General features: G+C 38.1%; 1 protein-coding gene across 4 annotated transcripts; it reads right to left on the reverse strand.

The window, feature by feature from the left end:
• Window positions 1–1,324: 1,324 nt before the first annotated feature.
• On the reverse strand, window positions 1,325–19,289 carry LOC135651905 (uncharacterized). 4 transcript variants are annotated; one of them, XR_010501989.1, is made up of 16 exons: window positions 18,912–19,225; window positions 18,460–18,587; window positions 18,309–18,380; window positions 18,119–18,232; window positions 9,994–10,062; window positions 9,863–9,919; window positions 7,612–7,665; window positions 7,469–7,531; window positions 7,283–7,345; window positions 6,882–7,046; window positions 6,601–6,756; window positions 3,848–3,928; window positions 3,692–3,753; window positions 3,477–3,582; window positions 2,612–2,714; window positions 1,449–1,584 (listed from the first exon to the last, which is right to left on the reverse strand). XR_010501989.1 is itself a non-coding variant. In XM_065172529.1 (15 exons), the coding sequence occupies exons 1-14, from the start codon at window positions 19,078–19,080 to the stop codon at window positions 3,498–3,500; spliced, it is 1,338 nt and encodes a 445-aa protein (XP_065028601.1). In that variant the 5' UTR covers window positions 19,081–19,289; the 3' UTR covers window positions 1,325–1,584; window positions 3,456–3,497. The 4 variants fall into 4 exon arrangements, 2 of the variants coding, with proteins under 2 accessions (XP_065028601.1, XP_065028602.1); XR_010501988.1 differs by having other exon boundaries at window positions 3,456–3,582; XM_065172529.1 differs by lacking the exon at window positions 2,612–2,714 and having other exon boundaries at window positions 1,325–1,584; window positions 3,456–3,582; window positions 18,912–19,289.
• Between the last annotated feature and the right edge of the window lie 507 nt (window positions 19,290–19,796).

Raw genomic sequence — 19,796 nt, forward strand, 5'->3', positions numbered from 1 at the left:
TGTTTTTGCTTGGGCAAATTCTTCTTCATAATATTGTACAGTCTCTATCAGAATCTACTAAGAACGCAGTGGGTTAAATCATATCCGATGTTCATTTATTAGATTGTTGTCGTGTATTAATTTTATCTGTTATGTATCATTCAACACTTCTGTACTATAGAAACAATTACTGCATAGAAAAGAAAAAGAATGTTATTTTCTTATTACTTGCATCAATCACTTGTTTGTCACATCTTTCTTGTAATTTCTATGTTAATTGTGTGATTCTCCAAAAGAGGTCCTTCTTCTCTTTGGATCTACTCTTATTTAAAGGCTTCTTTGTACTCCTTGTAATAGCTTCCGGACAAGATGTATACAACACAAGGCAAAGAACGTGTAAAGCATCCTTTAAGCATCTAAAATCTAGGAATCTTACGAGGGACGGACTTCCTTCCACCAACCAAGAAGGGTAGTATAGTCCAAAGTTGGTAGCCTGCAGTTTTCAGTGTCTTCCTTGTTGATTTTAAGGGGAGAATCTGTCACGATATTTTACTACTGCAATGAGACAATGACACACAATGGTTGAAAACAGAATCCAAAAACAAATGGTATCCTCATTTAAATATATTTAAGGTGACTAAATGAATGCAGAGAGAGAGAGAGAACTTCTAAATAGTGACTTAGCAGCTTTGTATTTTTTTTTCCCATAAAAACACTCTAATATTATTTTCTTTTTCCTGAAAAAACATAGAAAATCAAATCCAAAAAGAGAAATACACACAAGGCTGAAAGCTGAGGGTCCATTTTTGGATGGTTTACTATAGATATCTATCTAGTAAGTTTCCATTTTGGTGGAAGACTGGTGTATTAGGTATCTATGTTTTAATCCAATCACAATGAAATTATAGCAAATAATCAAATTAAACCTGTATTACACCAAGAAGTAGAAGAAGTTTTAAAGTAGGCACCAAACAGAGTTTCTTTTGGAAGCTAGAAAACACTCAGCATTTTTATTAGAATCATAAATGGTGGATTGGCTGATCAAATAATGGTAATGGATCCAAAATTCAGAGGCATGAAGAGAAGTGATGCTAAAAATTAGGGTTTCATCATATATGTCTAGAGGACATTAGATACCTTCTGTTGACACCCACATCAAAATATTTGCAGGATAAGACACTGCCTGGATGATAAGTGCTCCCCAAGGGAAAGATTGGCTTGATGCAGATTACCTGCAAGGACTACCAAATATTATTGCATCAATCGGGATTAAATCATTCATGCACTATATTTCCTCCTAAACTTCAACAAGAACATTGACAAGAGACCCATCAACAACCAATCATGACAAAGCAATCCAACATAACAACTGTAATTTTTAACAGGGAGGATGGTCACAGAGTTCAAAGAACAGGAATTTATGTTAAAGCAATAAATAACAGGTGAAACAACTCAAAACATCATGCAGACTGCCACTCTTTACTGCAGAATTCTGCAATATCTAAGTATAATTCTTTTTCCTTTTTTGGAAACCCCCAAACAAATTTGCCCTGGACATCAAAGTAGAATGTATGGTACACTGCCAATTCCGAGTTCGGCAGTCATCTGCATAGAAACAAAGTAACTGTTAACTCAGGTAGAATGGCAACTTTTTTGCAGCTTCGTGAAAATTTATTTATGATAACGAACTAAATATCATAATTCTATTTAAGAACTGCACAAATATGGGATAAGTGTCAATAGAAAAAATACACTCACGAAATATGTTATACACAAGAATCAACTCAACCTAACAAGAAACAAGGATAAAATTGCAAAAAAAAATGTCATACTAAACATCAAGTGACAAGTACACAGTAAAATGATGGATTGTCTTAGACTTCCAGATTAAATTAGGAGTTGGTTATTTCCATCACTTGTGCAGAAGAAAACAGAAAAGGAAAGTGATTACAATTGAAGAAAAATGTTGAACTGTCAAATTATTGCTTGTTTGATCAATTTTTCTTTTCAGTAAGTACCAAGCATGACTTCGAGAAGTTCAATCTATAGTTTCTACATCAGAAATAGATTGCAGAATACAATCTCTTACAGGATACCCATTTAAAAAACAGTATACCAAGAAAAAAGTTACTTACACAGAATACTCCAGTAGGCAGTAGCCACTTAAAATTACAACATTAGATTGACTTCAAGAAAGAATTCAACGTCATCTAAAATACAAACAAGGACTTGAACCATATCACACTGGGACCTATGCAAAAAACTTGTGATGCCAACCTTCCGACTAGAATTCCTACTCGAAGTGCATATCCAAAGATTTTTAAATTTCTTTTATTGATCTCATCATACTGAACATGCACATAATTCCATTTATATAACTAAATCTCTGTAATCAATGGATAATATATCCAAAAACAAACACCGAAGCTAATGAGCTTCCAAATGTTAATCTATAAATTAAACTGAATGCACCTAGTTTCTCCCCCAGACCAAATCCTAAGCTAACACCAAGCTCTGCTTCTTCAAGAAAACGGTTACACACCAGCTGCAGTTACACCAAATTCTTGACAATGCCAATTATGAAATTGTGATGGACTGGAGATTAAGCAGCAGATAAGATCAAATACATGACCTGGGATAAACAGCATAATCGACCATTACGTGCTTCAGATAGTAACAGTATATCCTACAATTTCTGTCTCAATATAAGAATCCAATCTTCTGGTGTCTCTTTCCTGATAAAATACGGTAGACTTAGACATAGAAGTCACTAGATCTCCATAGAAAAAAAATATTCTGCATTAATTGATGCTACAAAAATTGCTAGCAGTCCTGAATAAAAGCAACACACATAACTAAATTATGGATTCAATGACAACCGGTCATGGCAAAAAAAATGGTAACCAAGAGAAGTTATGCTGATGTTACAAGCTGAGAACCATAAGCATCCAATTATTGCCATAATTGCAACTTCATTAATTTGTCATCAACTTATCCTGTTTCATTTATGGTCTCTCAATTCACCTATACATGACAGTCTCGTACTGAAAGATACATCTGTTTTGCAAACCTTTAGATTCTCCTTTCATGCTTCCTGACTCCAAACCAGCCGCATTGTTCTGAAGTTAAAAGTTATGCACAAACTAACCGAGCATAAATTGTTCCAGTTTGGATTATTTGCTAAAGATTCAGCAATATGCTGCTAATTTATTTTGTAATCTGTAGGAATATGTGGAACATAACAGACCTTACTGAAATATAGACTTTTAAAATGAAAAGCCTACCTATCAACACATAAAAATTGTCATTCCATAGAGAACTAAGATCAACTGATAAGTTTGTTTATAGTTACTCCTTGAAAAATCAGTAATATAATATATATTTGATGAAAACGAAAAATAAGAAGAAATCAATAATTTACAATTACCAAGGTTAACATGGGACACAAAAGCACATGAAGAAATGAGGGAATTTACCCTGAACTTAAGAAGCACAACCTTGAAAAATATCATCATGCTCTACTTGTCAGCATGCCTATGCTTAGGCTTGCGGTGTGTGTGGTTTGAATCGCCATTTCGTGTTGACTTTATTGTCTTCTTAGAGCTAATTATCAAAAAGTAGATAAAATCAGACAAAAAAATATCCATCAAACAAGAAAAAGGATGAGATAGAAGTACTGGCTTGCATAAGGAAGCAAACGAACCCAACTGACCAGAATGTATTTAATAAGAGTCTGTATACAAGGAAAATAGGTAAAGCCAACAGAGCAGAAGCCTGCAAATCCGAATCAAGGTTATTATATTGCTAGCCAATAATATTTTGATCACAACAAATTCAAATATCTGCTAACATAAAGGTTGTGATATACCATGAACCACACCAGCTCTTTAGTTGCAATAACTTTTGTCAATTCATAACGCTTTAAATGTTCCCGGATGCCAGCTTGGACCTACAATAAGGTTCAATAAAATTATCAAATTGATTACTATGACAGTGGTGTGGAAAAGAAAGAAATATACACTGATATAAGCACTTATGCATATTTTATTAACTTTATCCAACCCAATATCAGTGATTTGGATAAGCAAAAACCTAAACTATGAAGAAGCACAGGAACACAATCATTATTGATGTGTTCCCAAACCATACACAGTGCTAAAGAGTGGTCAAAGGTACGAGCTGAAAATTTGGATTGATTACTTTTGCCTCTCGAGCTTGAACGATAGTGCTTTAGAGAATTCATTCCTGAAGACATCCCTGCCATGACTTTATCTTTTTTAGTAATAAAAAAATTGCATGGGATATTTAATATCACGACCAGGCTTGATGGGATAATTGGCCTGTCAACTTCGTTTAGCTGAAACCATTGATCAAAATACTTAAGTTAAAGTTGATTGTAGTACACCCCATCAGATGCTTATAAATCAATTTTAGTCTTGCCTACTTCCGATGTGGAATTAATCGGGATGTTATAAACTCCTCCACTTAAGGGCTTGATATCCTCTTCAAAGTCCAACATGGCACGGATTAAACCTTAGCAAGGTACATGTGAAGGGTAGCTCAGTAGTGGCTCAATGTCATGATAAGTCATCTGACTCCATCCATGAATAGCCCTTTCCTACTCAAGCCCCCTCACCATGCCCCAATACTAGGTAGTCTCTGATATCAAATGTCATGATACGACCTGATAGGATAACTGACCTGTCAACTTCATTGAATCTAAGTCATTTGCCAAAACGTTTAAGCTGAGATTGATAATAGCACTCCCATTAGACCCTTACAAGTCAATCTTAATCATGCCTACCTTCAATGTAGGATTTATCAGGGTATTACAAATATTTAATAAGTTATCTTTAAATGATTGAATTTTTCTATTGGCCTAACAAGGAAAACTGCAGGGAAAAAGTATCAAAAATGAAAATAACAAAATATCAAGCCTACAACATCTTCCACAGATTAAAGCACTCATGTGCCCCTGAAACCAACACTGAATTCTGATCAAGTGATCAGGCAGTGGGTTTGTGCTTCTTAGGCTTCAAAGTTGGACGCTGATAACAAAAATGTTATGTCTACTAAATTTTGTAATTTTGTTGCATTAGTTTTGTCATATGAGGCAAATATATTTTTGCAAAAGCCAATAAAAACTGTCCATATATGCTTGAGAGGAAAGTTGAAAGAAAAATACCATTAATTGAATTGAATGGTAAACATGCTTGTATACAAGCGAACATGACAACCAACTACAGTTGTACTTTCTTTATTAGATGCTGGAATAGAGTCTTCCCTAGAGTCATATTACTTGATTATGTCATGTCTTGGATTTTAACAAATGATTGATGTTTTTCTTTCCCTTTCTGATATTGTCAACTTAATTCCATTACTATTCTGAAGAGTAACATTTGTTATTCACACAAAGTCCCAATGGAATCTGCAGTTAGTTCTTTGTTTTAATTGTGATTTTTTAAATATAACACACGTTGTTTCCATTCATGAATATCTGTGTGCAGAATCCCTAAGTTTTAAAGTTTGAGTCAAAAGAATGACTAAACTATAGTCGAGTTCTCTTGGATGCTCAAAGGTTTTATATGCAATTTGATGATTTCCAGATCCTAATAGGAAACTGGATGATGATGCTTTGATTTTCTACAAGCACATGCCTTAAGGAATAAAAGCATAATGAAAAGACTTATGATCAACATAAGCTCCATGAAGTTATGCATTTCCTCCTTTTTTAATCTATCAATACTACAAAATAGACAGCTGTGGTGATTTAGTGGTGTCTCTATTACTGGAGATATTCTCTTTATGAAGAAAGATGGGTTTCAACGAGGATGTCTACTCAAGCTTAATATAGCAATATATGCCCAGTGACTTCTCTGATTATTTTCTTCCTCTCTTTATTTTAGCAATTCACCTTTTAGATCTACAAATCATCAAAATTATAACTTATATTGATCAAACATCTGTAAATGTCACATCTCTTGATAGGATCATTTAGTGTATAAAAAGGCTTTATCACATAATTTAAACTTAATGCTTCAACCCAGGTAATACATAATTAATATTTCACACAAAGAATACTGCCTTGTAAGAAGGAAAAAGTGATCCGGACTGCAATAAGAGATGGAACGTGATAGACAAATTCGCACTAAAAGAAACATTGAGAAAGTAGTTAAAAAAGAAAGAAAGTGATTTGAATCAATAATGTGAAAATTACATAGTGGTGATGTCAATCATCACAATCACTAGAAAAAAAAACACCACTATCAGAAAGCAAAACAAAAACTTATATGATTCCTAATTCAGATCCATTAAACAATTTTCCACCAACTGACCTTGCTTTTCACATTGCCAGATCTATAGCTATTTTAAGGAAGTTGCTTGTTTATTCAAAAAAGAGAACTGTACGATTGGTTTATTTTGCTTAGACAGCTATATTTAATTCAAAGTTACTGGGCACCAACATTGTCCATACAAAAACATGCATGTTAACTGAACTACAAATTCAGTTCTTTGTCTCTTTTTTCAGAATGTCAAGACTGTCAAATATGCTAAGTTAATAAGACTACCTTACAGATGAAACCCAAAAGTTTTAAGTGAGGAAGGGCAGTCAAAATGTACCTGACGGTGATAAGTTGTTGCTGATTTAAGAAACTTTCCATAAGCAAGAACTACCCGCTTTGTATAGGGTTTCAAATAGACTTGCATCTGCTCAACATGCGGTTTGGTGATAGTAGCAACTTGATTAATATACGGTTTGGAAAATTTCTTCATTACCTAGTATCCGACATGGAAATATTGGTGACATTAGTGACTAATCATAAAAAAAAATCGAATATATTAAGAAGAACTGCAGAAGGACCTCAATTATCCCTATTTAATAAAATTCAATCAGTAAGTACCTGGAAGTAGGGATCTGCCAGTTCCAGCACCTCGATAACATATGTGGCTATGGTACCCTTAGATGTGTGATAAACTTCTACTGTTTTAGTATATACAATTTGCACATAGGGCTCAGCATTGGTCACAAGAATCACCCATCGCTCTTTAATAGCAGGAACCCATTTCTTCAGGGAAAGAAGTTTACCAAGAAATCAATAATCCCACATCAATTATAAACTATTTTTAAAATTTATCTAAAACTCAAACATCTTTTTTTTTTTTAACATAAAGTTGAACATCAAAGTATTGAATTCATAAGACTTCCTAATTTACCTGAAAGCCAGACATTTTGATCCTAAAACATGTAGATAAAATGACTAAAATAACCCTCAATTTCTGACAATATATGTTAACTACTTACAGTTTTGGCTATTTCCAACTGGGGCTCCACCCATTTCTGTGCCTGAACTAATTTCTCAGAAGCCTGAGACAATTTTTTAGACATAAAACGCTCAGTCATGCAACATTAAACTTATAAGTAAACAAATATGTGCCACATATTCATGAAGTTAACTTAGAAACAAAACAAGAAGTCACAAATGAGCACCTTCTCAAGGATAACATCTAATGCAGGTTTTGCATGCTCCTTCCAGTAAGTTGCTGAAAGTTCCTGAAAAGTGAAACATTAAGGTTGTAGTGAAAAATCTAAATATGCATATCAGCTTCTAACTGTTCATGCATGATACATACCTGATAATGACTGATATGAGCAGCAAGCCAAGGTGGTAACCAAGCTCCGTGAGCCTGAAAGGAAACCATAATGGATGTGATTCAACTACTACATTAGACAATATGAATACGGAGCTTACAAGGATTTAGGAATTGCATGCTTGACTCGTGTCAATGACACACAAGCAGATCATGTACTTGCATGGTAGTGCACCGTCGCATGCAATGCTTGCACAAAAAAATAGAACCACCATGATATGCTACTAGGTTACATACAAATAAGTCAACAGATCAGGTTCTTGACACCAAAGCCTAAGTCAAAATTCAAATAAATAGATAAAAAAACCTGACCAACTTATTTAAATGGCACTATGGCACAACCATTGGTTGTGCACAAGTACAGTAGCAAAAACAAGCTGTTACACAACAATATTAAGCTCCATAGATTACCCAGTTGTAAACTTATTCTGAATAACTATTTGTAGATATGCAATCTCTGTAGTCATCAACCTCATGTCCAAATGTACCAATTCCATAAAGTTATGAGATCCACTTTTCTGTATTTCATTGTTTTATCTAACAAATAAAAGGTCAATGATGAGAATAATAATAAGTATTGATATAGTTGGAACCAAGGTTCGTAATTTCATATCGTACCAGAGTATAAAGTTCAGCTTGGTATGGTACGGTACGAGTATATCGAGCGGTACATTCTGACATACCGCTCGATATATATATATATATATATATATATATATATATATATATATATATATATATATATATATATATATATATATATATATATATATATATATATATATATATAATAAAGTTCAAAAAATTAAAAAAAAGGGGCGACGTCGCCAAGGTTTCTTCGTGGGAAGTTTCTTCTCCCTGCGAAGCCTCGGTGACATCTCCGAGATTTCTTCTCCCCATGCGGATTAGGAGAAGTTAGTGGTAACGGGGCAGAAACAACCCCAATCGACATTATCGCCCGGTAGCAGGCGTTCTGCAGGCAGACCGGTACATACCTCCCGATACGAGCGGTATCATTCGAAATTAAAAGCCCTAGTTGAAATAGGTTGTTAAGATGCTGTAACATCAGACCAGCAGCTCATGCAACAGGCGGTTTCATGAAAAGGAACCTGCCTGGACCATGCACATCTCTGTCTCAGTGGGACAAGAGTTTCTGCTAGGGAGCCTTTCCTAAGTTCAGAAAGTATTTAACAACCCTTCCTCGTCAAGAGGACTAAACAACTCAAGCTGTGTCCCTTTCAGACTTTTTACTCCCTATCACCAAGCATATTCAGACAGCCCAATCAACTTATGATTCCATTGCAAGGCAAAAGGAGGTGACGTGTTTGGAACAATAGTGTCATGGCCTCATGGGTAACATGAAGAGCATGGGAGCAGTATTACCAAAAATTTATAAAAAATAGTAGAAAAAAAAAAACATAAAAGCTGTCAGATTATAGATGGCAATCTAATATGATTAAGATTAGGGTACATTCAAGTCTCGTTGGAAACCTCATCTCTTCTGAGAACTAGAAAAGGACCAATTACAGAACTTTCAACTTTCTAATAAGTCACTAGCAAAACAACCCTCTCAAGCATAATTATGTTCACCAAAAGAAACTAGATCATGTGAAGATATCTTGTCTATCAAAAAAAGCATTGAACTTGCTACCTTCAACACCAAATATCAGAATCACAGAAAATATCACAATGTTCAAGAACTTTTTAAGAAAAAAAATATAACAGCCTTCTTCAACTTCAAGAATGAAGCACTTGCTTAATAACCTTTTAACCAAAAACTAAACAAATACATCCTAAAGGGAAAAAAAAAGTAGTATCATTAATATGCCAACCAGCCTAGACAGATATCAAGCAACTACAATCCCTACCCAAGCAAACGAACTCTAGTCTGTACAAACGTAAATTTATGGTCCAGGGAAGAGCAATGCCTGTAAAAATTAGTGATTGATTTGTATGTTTTGTTTCTCTGTATGACAGACACTTCAAAAACATTTGATGTAGGAAATGGGAACAAGATATGAACGACAAATGGTTCTGTAAAATTATCAGGTTGACACTTGTTGCTCAGCTTATTACTTGTGTAGTTTGGAGGATCCAGGAATATCATATGGATAAAAATATGTTGAAAAAACTGGCATAAAAGATTTCCTCTAAATCTAAGTTAAGAAGTAAAAGCTATAAGAGAATCGAAGGGTCTAAATAAACTACTTCAACTATTTACTAAGATTCTTACCTGTGACAACTCCTTTGACTTCGCAGTTGCTTCTAGCTGTGCCCTCATAAGCTCTTCCTAGAGGGTCCAACAAAATTTTAAGTGTCAGCATGTAAAACTTTTATGTGATGATAATGGTTGGTAACACATACCTCTGCCACTTTAAGAGCACGTTCAGTTTTCTGAATTCTATGCCTTTGCTCATCATTTGTTTTTTCAAGCTTCAAAGAATAAAGGAAAAAATTACAAAATTGACCATAATAATTTGTGGTAAACAAGATACCATGTGTCTCCAGGTCAAAATTTTCAGTATGTATAGAGGATATCAGAGTAACATTTTTTGTTTTAAAAATATGGAAACACAAAAACATGAAGCACACTCTATGTGGCTGCTTTATGTCAATCTTCTGAAAGCTAATAATAAGTTGATGCATTTAAATAATAGCAACAAACAATTCTGTATCAAAGGAACCCCATCATAGATAGTAGTCACAGTATATGATACACAATCTAACAATTGACAATAAAATTACTTGGTTCAAAAATAATGATATCAATAGGAAGTTCAGAGAACTTGAAATTATTTTAACACAACAGGAGGTAAGGAAAGGGTAAAAATTTTATGTTTACACTTTAAAATGTACATAACTTTGTAGGAAATACATATGAGGCATCAAAACCACATTCCACCAGATATCCAATAGGATCCCAAAAAAATAAGGGGGGTCAACAATGTATTCTACACTTAGAAACTAGCAGTCACATATTATGTCATTTACTGAGACGTATAATCAGGATGGTCAGATATAATTCTACGGCCTCAGAACCTGATGAAGAAAATGGCCATCTTCTGATCTCACTATCATCCTACATAAAGTAGTTAATGGAAACTAAAATACAAGTGTTTCACTCAGATGATGTAACCTATATGCAAACTGAAATACAAATATCTTACTCCCTAAAAGCCCAACATAAAAGTAAGTGGATCCATCAAAAAACAAAGCCAATATGATAAAATGAAGACCAAATTCCTTCACCCTAGACATAAATCTGTTAATCTGACCTTACTTTGACTTAGAGATGGATTCTGAAGGTAATGACTGAACCTTCCTAGTACATCCACAAATTATCAACCTATCAACATGTCTTCTCCACAGCTATTGGTCCCCTATGTTAACTTAGCTAGAAAATTTATCCTTTTATAAACAGACCATTGTCCTAAACATATCGGTCTAAAAGAGTTGCAGATTATATTTCACAAATCTGAATCTTGACAAGATTGTAGAGACAATTACTTTTAGAAATCCAATGATAGAAACTCATATTTGCTATCTTGTCCAAAACTCCCTAGAACTCGAGCATTCTTGCCCCTCTTAACGGTGGATGAATTAAATAAATAAGCATAAGGGTCAACTATCAAGTATCAACACAATTAATTGTCTCAAATAATAGATTTTGTTTTAAAAAGCAATACACAAAATAACATATGACCCAACACATGATTAGTTGTCGTCTAATTAACAAGGTCCTTACTCTACACACCATATGAAATTGTAATTGTCATATTCAAATAAAAAGACAGCTCATGATAAATGTAATCATTGATGTGGTTTTACTTGGTATAACTTAGTGGTGATGCAAATTTTGAATAGAACTTTCAATGCAGGCCTGTTGCTGAGATTCACAAAGGGGGCCACAGCCTCACTAACAGTAGCAGGATTGTTTCAGGTGTTTTAGCAAGCTTAAGTTATCTTGTCAGGCCTTCTCTAGCTTAGGAATTATAAGGGATTAAACTCGTCCCATGACTTCAAGTTGGAGGACTAGTTTGGTCCTTTAACCTAAAACGATGGCCCATTAGGTTTTGGGGCCAGTATTTCAGAACCTTATTCTTTTGGTCTTTAGGATTTGAAGGGAGGCAAATTACTAGGGTGCGGATTGTCCCGGACAAATCGGCACACAAGGTGTTTGATGTAATATTTGTATATGTCCATGTCTTTCGGTTTTGTTCATGCTTTGCACAGCATGTAGAAGGCTTGTAGTAGACTTGACAAGCCCATTTTGGTTGGCTTTTGTGATGATTTTAGTCTTGTAAATACAAGTTATATGCAATCATCGCACAGAGGCAAAACTACCCAAAACAAACCATCCAGATAGTCATTTTGCGGGTTTTCTAGCTCCGCAGAGTTGTAAGGAGTGTCAACCAAAATAACACCTAGGAGCAACCCAGGTGGCACATGGCTGGATAGGCCTTTACGGTCGTGCCTAGAACTGGTTCACTGCCTTGCTCCGTAGTAATGTTATGTGGGCACTTATGAGGACTTTTGGCCACGATGAACCACCTTAGACCCTTTGTCATGCGACCATTCAGAACTTGTGAAATCTATGTTTATAATTTGCATTGCCTATCATGTATTTTTTGAAATGTCTACTTTTGAGATCCCAAGTCAAACAGTTACTCTAATCCGTCTTCTCTTTTGTAGGTCCTTAAGGGACCATAAAAAATGTTTCAGGGAGTGACCCTTTGCGGAGGAACACACAAGGGTGCCGCACGACTTAAGCAAAACCAGCTAAGTCTATAACAGATGATATCAGAGTAGGACAAACACACTTAGAAACACTTAGCTTGCAAATGTGGGGGACCTAGCGGCGCTACGTGGAGGGCACCCAACACGTACGACCGTTTAAGGGAAACGGGCAAAGAGACGTAAGGAAAGGAGTCGCTTAGAAGAGCAAGCATCCAAGATTGGCATTTAGAGGAATGACCAACCCTTCACACGAGAGGCACCACAAGGACAAGCGAGCTGAGAAGAACGTGTAGCGCACAAAAGTTGGGATAACTGAGTTCGAGCTATGACTCGGCTAACAAACTTGACAGTGCTCAAAGCAATGGGGCGTTGGCAAAGGATAAGACTGTGCAAGGAGGGAGGAGTTGCTCGACGACTGAAAGAGTTATGCAAAACTCACAAAGGTGAGGGGAATTGCTACATCGAAGAATTCGGTACTCATGCAAGGGCTTGTATGTGGATGATGGACCGTCTGTGGCCATTCCAATATGACCGAAACTCATCACCATTAAACATTTAAACATTTTCTTCAGCATGGGAAGGATACGTTCACAATAGACTGAAGTGTGCAGTAAGTTTACCATATTGCTAGGCCTTAAGGGGCACAACAGGGTTGTATTGGTGAAGAGCCACAATCTAGCAAGTGCGTTCGTGATGGCGGAACAATGCACAGTTTGTTTAGCAAAGCAGAGTAATACAAGAGAATGGTGATCTCCGAAACTTCCAGAGGAAAAGATGTGAAGAGAAAGGTTGCTCTAACGAAACAGATATCCAGGAGGGATAAGTCTCCTTCTCCAAAGGGAGAATTATGTGCAACGGACTGCACATATTGAGGAGGGGTACATCAAAATAACAACTCCATAAAGCTCAATGGACCGAGCGAACGACGAGGAGTCATCATATGATCTAGCATGACGGGGTCCGTTGGCGGACACATTGTAAGATAAAGTGGGGGAGCGACCCTAGGCAACACCAAGTGAAGACACACTTAAAGTCAATGTGGAGATTGAACTCAACGAATAGCTAACCCATGGTATGGTGGGCACAAGAGCTACCATCAACTCAAAGCAAATCGAAGAGCGAAGCAATTTAGATGGAACTTGGTGAAGTGCTCAAGCCGTATGAAGGGAGTCGACATATAAGACGAAAATTAGAGCAAAGGCGCGAAGCTTTTCTTGGATAGAGGTTAAGGATATAAACTCTTGCAAAGGCAAGAGTGAGATCATGTCGTTCCATAAGTGCTTCGTTCTGATGGAACAGACTCATCTTGTATTGTGCCAAAGTCGAAGAGAGCTTCGAGGCACATGTACCTTATCTCAGAGAAGCAATTGATAGAGGGACTAAGGTGACTCAACTTACGAAGGCAAAGTTGGGATCATATGGGCTTGACATGAGGCAAGAGGACACAGAGGCGATTACTCTTGAAGAATATGCCGCTAGTAGCAAGAATATGTCGTTGTGCCACCATTCGACTAGACACAAAAAAAGCTAAGCACAACGAAGATTGTGCTAGGGCAAGGGCCCAGGATCTAAACAATGACACATCAATTTCAACAAGGTTGATGAACTTTGAAAGCTGCTAAGCGATGGACTGTCCTAAAGCTGTGCTTCGTCCGTGTCTGGCCCGAGAAAGGGTGGACGAAGGTCAATTGCCAAATGAACGAATACAATCGGAGGTGTGACAAGGTCTTGCAATGTGCTGGCAAAGGCCATACAATGAGAGATCACAATCCAAGTTCATCCCACAAAGTTCAAAATGTAATGAAGATGTTATTAGGAGCCAGCATAATGTAATGGATTGTGGTGGAACGGTTCGAGGCAATGCAACACACACGGGAGAAGTCTTGTGGGGGTCTTAATCATACAGAGGCATGATCGAGAGCTATTGAGAGCCTCACTTCGGTGAATAACACGACGACAATAAGGGTTACGGATTTAAGGAATGAACATCATGGTACTACCAAAGCGGATCTTTCGTACGCGTATCGAATTTTGCATTGGATAAAAGTCTTGATCATCTGTATGGGGGTTGTGTACCACCGAGGGGAATTTCGTGTGTAAGTACCAATAAGTCTCATAGACGGGACTTGATCATACAGAGGTATAATTGGAGCGACTGGAGAGTTAGATTGCTCCATAGCTCATATTCACACGAGGGAGCCTGGCAAGTTAGATGACAAGGCCAAATGAGCGAGCGTTGCTACCACAGACACAAAGGAAAATAGAATCGATACGAGCCCTACAACATGATGGCAGAGGTCATGCATAAGAGTTGCAGTCTGTCTTTCTATCGACCAATGGAAATTGGTTAGTGAACATAAAGGTATTGAAGCAGGTGATCACAAGGGACGAGGAAGCGACTACGAGTCCAAAGAGCCTTAGCTACCCAAAACCAAGCGACAGTTAAGATAGAGGTGGACTTGGAGGAGTGTCACAGTGTCGTAGAGACGAATCTACTTATCACGAAGAAAATGATACAAATGTGAGGCAACAGATAGTAGGGTCATAAGCATGGCAATGTCATGGTACCGCAAAAGCGGGACTTCTGCGAAGTCATCCATCCCTTATTCTCATAAAGGGAGAGAATATGATCGTGCAACGGGGCAGAGGAGTTGGAGAATGCAGAGACAAACTCCATAAACCAAGATAAGGCCGAAAGATAGAGGTCAGGAAACTTCGTAAGGCCAATGTCAACGGGCTTTTCATTAAAATAACCGAAAGTGGGGGACTTCGGGTCGATATAGAAGTGGTCGACCAAGGAACGGAATAGGCGATAAGCAATGTTGTACCCTTTCTACTCGAGATAGGCGGTAGTAATGATGGAGAAGACGATACAATCCTAGAGGCGACCAAAACTATCAAAGACTTACGTTAAGTCGGGGTAAAAAAATTGCACTTATCGGGCAAAACCTCTTGCATTCCAAAAGTTCAATGGCAATGAGGAGGCGAATTACAGTAGCTCACTCAACACAAAGAGTGCAAACACTTCAAGTGCTTCAGAATTATGAGCAAAGAGTAGACGAAGGCTAGTAATCAGCATGATGCATGAAGTACAACCCTCGATGAGGCAAGCGAAGTCAAGTAACCTTTGTCTTCTCAACTCTTAAGAGAATAGTTAAAACTGAGTAACCCAATTCTCTTATTTATCTAGCAGATGAGTTCTGCACATGTTTAAAGACCCTTCGAAAAAACTTAGTGGAAGACTTATCAAATCATCAACAATGGTGATCGATTCGACCGAGAGTAGAATGTTCACTTCATTTCTTAACAGAATGTCAATCGAAAGCGGAAATGATGTGAACCTACTTAGTTGCAACAACTAAGTAAAAGAGAAATCGTTAGGCAAATTTTGTATAAGAAAGACCTAAAAAACTTCAAAGTCTGCGAAGCAATGCTCATTAAAGCCCCAACAGACATCCAACCAATTCAAGCGACGCAGGACATTTAAGAGATAAGCGCACAACAAGAAAAGTCTTTTCCTTTATCCAAGGGATCCGTAGGAACTAGCAAAGATCGACACAACTCAATCGACCCCACACTGGAGTTAGAGTCACTAGAGAGTTGAAGCAGCATTGGCAAATCAAAGTTCGACTATTTAACAACAGTGGCTGAGAGCAACTAAGAGCCAAGAGGCACATTGCAACTAGAGCAAAAGATTGATGATTCAACAAAGGTGGAGCATCCGCAAAGGCTTCAACGAAGACGTCGAAGGAATAGATGGGGGAGAATGTTACGAACAAATCTATACACAGGGTGTTTGATGTAATGTTTGTGTATGTCTGTATCTTCCAATTTTGTTTATGCTTTGCATAACATGTAGAGGGTTTGGAGTAGACTTGACAGACCCATTTTGGTTAGCTTTTATAAACACAGGTTGTGTGTAATCATCATGTAAAGGCAAAACTGCCTAGAAATAGACCATCTAGACCACCATTTTGGGGGTTTTCTAGCTCCGCGGAGTGATGCGAAGTGTCAACCAACATAGCACCCAAGAACTACTCAGGTGGCACATGATTAGATGGGCCTTTAGGATAGTGTCTAAGGTTGCCCAGAAATAAACCATCCAAGCTGCCATTTTAGGGGTTTTCTAGCTTCATAGAGCGGTGTAGAGTATCAGCTATCACAACACCCAGGAGCTACCCGGGTGGCACATGGTTGGATGGACCTTTAGGGTAGTGTCTAAGGCAGGTTCGCTGTGTTATTCCACAGCAGTGTCATGTGGGCACTTGTGGAGACTTATGGCCGCGGTAGACGACTTTGAACCCTTTGTTGCACGACCGTTCAAAGCTTGTGAAGTCTATGTTTGTAATTTGCATTGTCTATCAAGTGCTTTCTCTAACCCGTCTTCTCTTTTGCAAGTCCTTAAGGGATCATAAGACGTTTCGATGAGGATGACCGTTTGTGGGCGGACACACAAGGGTACCACACGATTTAGGGAAAACCAACTAGGTTCGTGACAAGATAGCGAAAGGGATATGATAGAAGGAAAGCAATAGAGGCATTTCCATCGGATAGGAGATCGGGATGAAAGATGAAAAAAGGAGCATCTATTTGAAAAAAAGATATTTCCATTTTTCTCTTTCTCATTCTACTGATTATTATTGTTGCTATTGGCCATGCTGCCTAGTAGAGCATGGCAAAGAAAATTATAGGGAGTGGTTGGCACCTCCTAGCCATTGGAACTTAATTACTTAAACTATTCCCTTCAAATTATCAAATATTTCCCAAGTATATGCTAGTATTTACCAGTCTAAAAACCAACCAGGATTCTCACGGGATGATTTCATCCGGTTCGATCTGGTGTGGGATGTACCGTATAGTAAACTCACCTAATGAGGCTAGCCAGGTGGTTAATAGCATCATATAATTCGATAACAGGCTGATACCCATACTTTTTTATCTTCAACAACTGTATTAATAATATTGCTTTTTTTATTCCCTCGGCCACATTCTCTCTCTTCAAGTCCCTTTGTCACTCTCTTCAACTCCCTCTGTCACTATCACCTCCTCCTCCTCGTCCCAACCATGTCACCGTTGTTGTCGCCACCTTCACCCTACTGCATTGCTACCTACTCCTCAACCTCGTGTCCTTATCTCCTCCTACTAATACACCTCGGCTTGCATGTTCACCTCCTCCTACGACTCCTGCTCTTCTACTTCTCCTCCTCCCCTCTCTCTCTCTCTCTCTCTCTCTCGCCCAAACAGTGTCGGTGCATAGGTCTATACTAGAACCACATCAGTCCAGCTACCTTCTAGTATCCACAAAGAACCAAGATTTAAACCTTGATTCCTATTCTAATAAATGTACAAATATAAATATCAACCATCTTGGAAACATAGAATAGAGCATATTCAACTAGATGAAGAAATTGCCCCTAGTCGTCTCACCAAGTGCAAATAGTGCATTATCAAAACCCTTAATGTTAACAACTCTCATTGTAAGAAATAACTAAATTTTACTGTAAAATCTGGTAGTTAGACATGAAAGAAATGAAAACAAAATCTTGCAACTTGACAATGGTTGATATGGACAAGCAAAAGAACCCAGTACACAAGGCTCCATTAATGTGGGGGCTAGAAAGGGTCAATGCAACCAGCTTTACCCCTACACATAGAGATGTTGTCTTCATGACACAAAACCCAATATTATAAGCATAAGACAACACTGAACATATATTAAACCAACAGATTCTATACAGCGATCCAGACTTACATTTTCCAATTTCAAATTAAGTTCTTGCACTTTCTTTTCAGCTTCACTAGCCCGAGCATCCAAAGCATGCCTTCTCCTATTCTGTAACTCAATCTCATTTTTTAGTTTCTCTACCTGCAAAAGGATGTATTTTACAATCATACAAATCCTTCCAAACATTATACAGACAGAAGAATTTGTAGTGTCAGACCAGCTTCCCAAGTTCACCAGCTTCAAGATTGGCCCTTTTAAGAAGCTCCTCAGCATCTACAGCTCCTTTCCTCTAGACAAACAATAGTAATTGGAAACCTTAAGATCGGCACAATCAGAATAACTGAAATGCAGTGTGAGTATCGGCTAACCTGGACTGATTCTATCTCGCTCTGCAATGATAAAATGCTGACTGACTTCTCTTCGATGATCTTTTCCAAATGCGCAATGTTCTCATCTTTGCTCTTCAATTCACGTGTTTTATCCAAAATACTAGATTCTACAGTGGAAACAAGCAGGAAATATTATCAGATGCTATAATAAACTCTACGGCATTCTGAATCATGTTTTCCAAAATTGCATTTTGAACAAAGTTTAAAAAATACAAATATATGAAAGAAAAAAAGACATGGCATTGATAGTAAATAAATTCTTCATGATCGATAAAAAAAACACGGCAGGAGGGAATTAAAGGTAAATTTTGACCTCCAATCAGCAAAAGAATGGAAGCAAAACATCCGTTTATATTTTCCAAAACCTAGAAATCTACGGATCAAATCAAAACCTAGCTTAAGGCCGAGATCAAATTGGAATTCACGCTGACCTAGGGCGGAGATCTTGGACCTAAGCTGCTCCAATTCCAACTTGAGCACCGAATCTGAGACATCTGGTTCGACGACGACCGCCTCCTCTTCGGCCCCCGCGTCCGCCCAAACCCCGACAAACACGAGGGAGATCGCGATCGAAGCTATCAGTAGCTTCGAGGCCTCCATCACCAAAGAACTTCCCCTCAATAGAGCACAAAGGAACCCCTTCTCTCTTTCCGCTACTGTAACTACTCCCACGCCCTATGGAAGAGGAAATCCCAACGAGGAAGAGAGCGAGCGAGCGAGCGAGAGAGAGAGAGAGGAGGGGAAGGTATCGGCACTCGGATTTTAACGGAAGCGATTTGGTCGACTACCCGCGCTTCCGAACCCGTCTTCCGAGTAGGTGAGCGGGGTAGGTGACCCGACTGGCGAACAATGTATGGAGGCTCTCTGGGACCCACCATATCCCCTCTCTACCCCTCCTGGTACGCTTTGTAGGTGGGACACGGTACGGGTCGGTTAACGTTTTATACACCTTTTTTTCTCACCTAGAGCACCACTTTGTCCACCCGCTTCGCCTACCTGAACAGAAACCATGCGGCTCCACTTCGAGCACATCTGGGCCCATGGCCTAGCACCAATCACCACGCGACCGGGTGTACGAAAGTGTGGCCCCGTGTTGTTAATGGTGAGATCTTTTGGGGACGACACGTGCCACGGATGAAGTCGGAGACTGAACCCGCTCGGCTCGTTGCAGCGGGCACGTGTCAGGATGGATGTGGACAACCGTTCAATTAGTGCCCATAGAGATGGAGACTTAGTAGTTCTCTCGGCCATGATCTATGCATAACAATGTTTTGTAAGGTAATTTTCCATATTTATGGATATATATATATATATAT

This window comes from Musa acuminata, chromosome BXJ3-10 (assembly GCF_036884655.1).
Source record: "Musa acuminata AAA Group cultivar baxijiao chromosome BXJ3-10, Cavendish_Baxijiao_AAA, whole genome shotgun sequence".
In the NCBI taxonomy this organism is placed as follows: domain Eukaryota; kingdom Viridiplantae; phylum Streptophyta; class Magnoliopsida; order Zingiberales; family Musaceae; genus Musa; species Musa acuminata.

What these genes read in the sequence shown, in the direction of transcription:
- LOC135651905 (XM_065172529.1), bottom strand. Translation starts at nt 19,080, where the DNA reads ATGGAGGCCTCGAAGCTACTGATAGCTTCGATCGCGATCTCCCTCGTG. An exon ending in CTGGTGAACTTGGGAAGCTG is followed by an intron (nt 18,233 to 18,308) that starts GTCTGACACTAC and finishes ATCCTTTTGCAG; the next exon opens with GTAGAGAAACTAAAAAATGA. An exon ending in TGGCAGATCCCTACTTCCAG is followed by an intron (nt 6,757 to 6,881) that starts GTACTTACTGAT and finishes GTCGGATACTAG; the next exon opens with GTAATGAAGAAATTTTCCAA.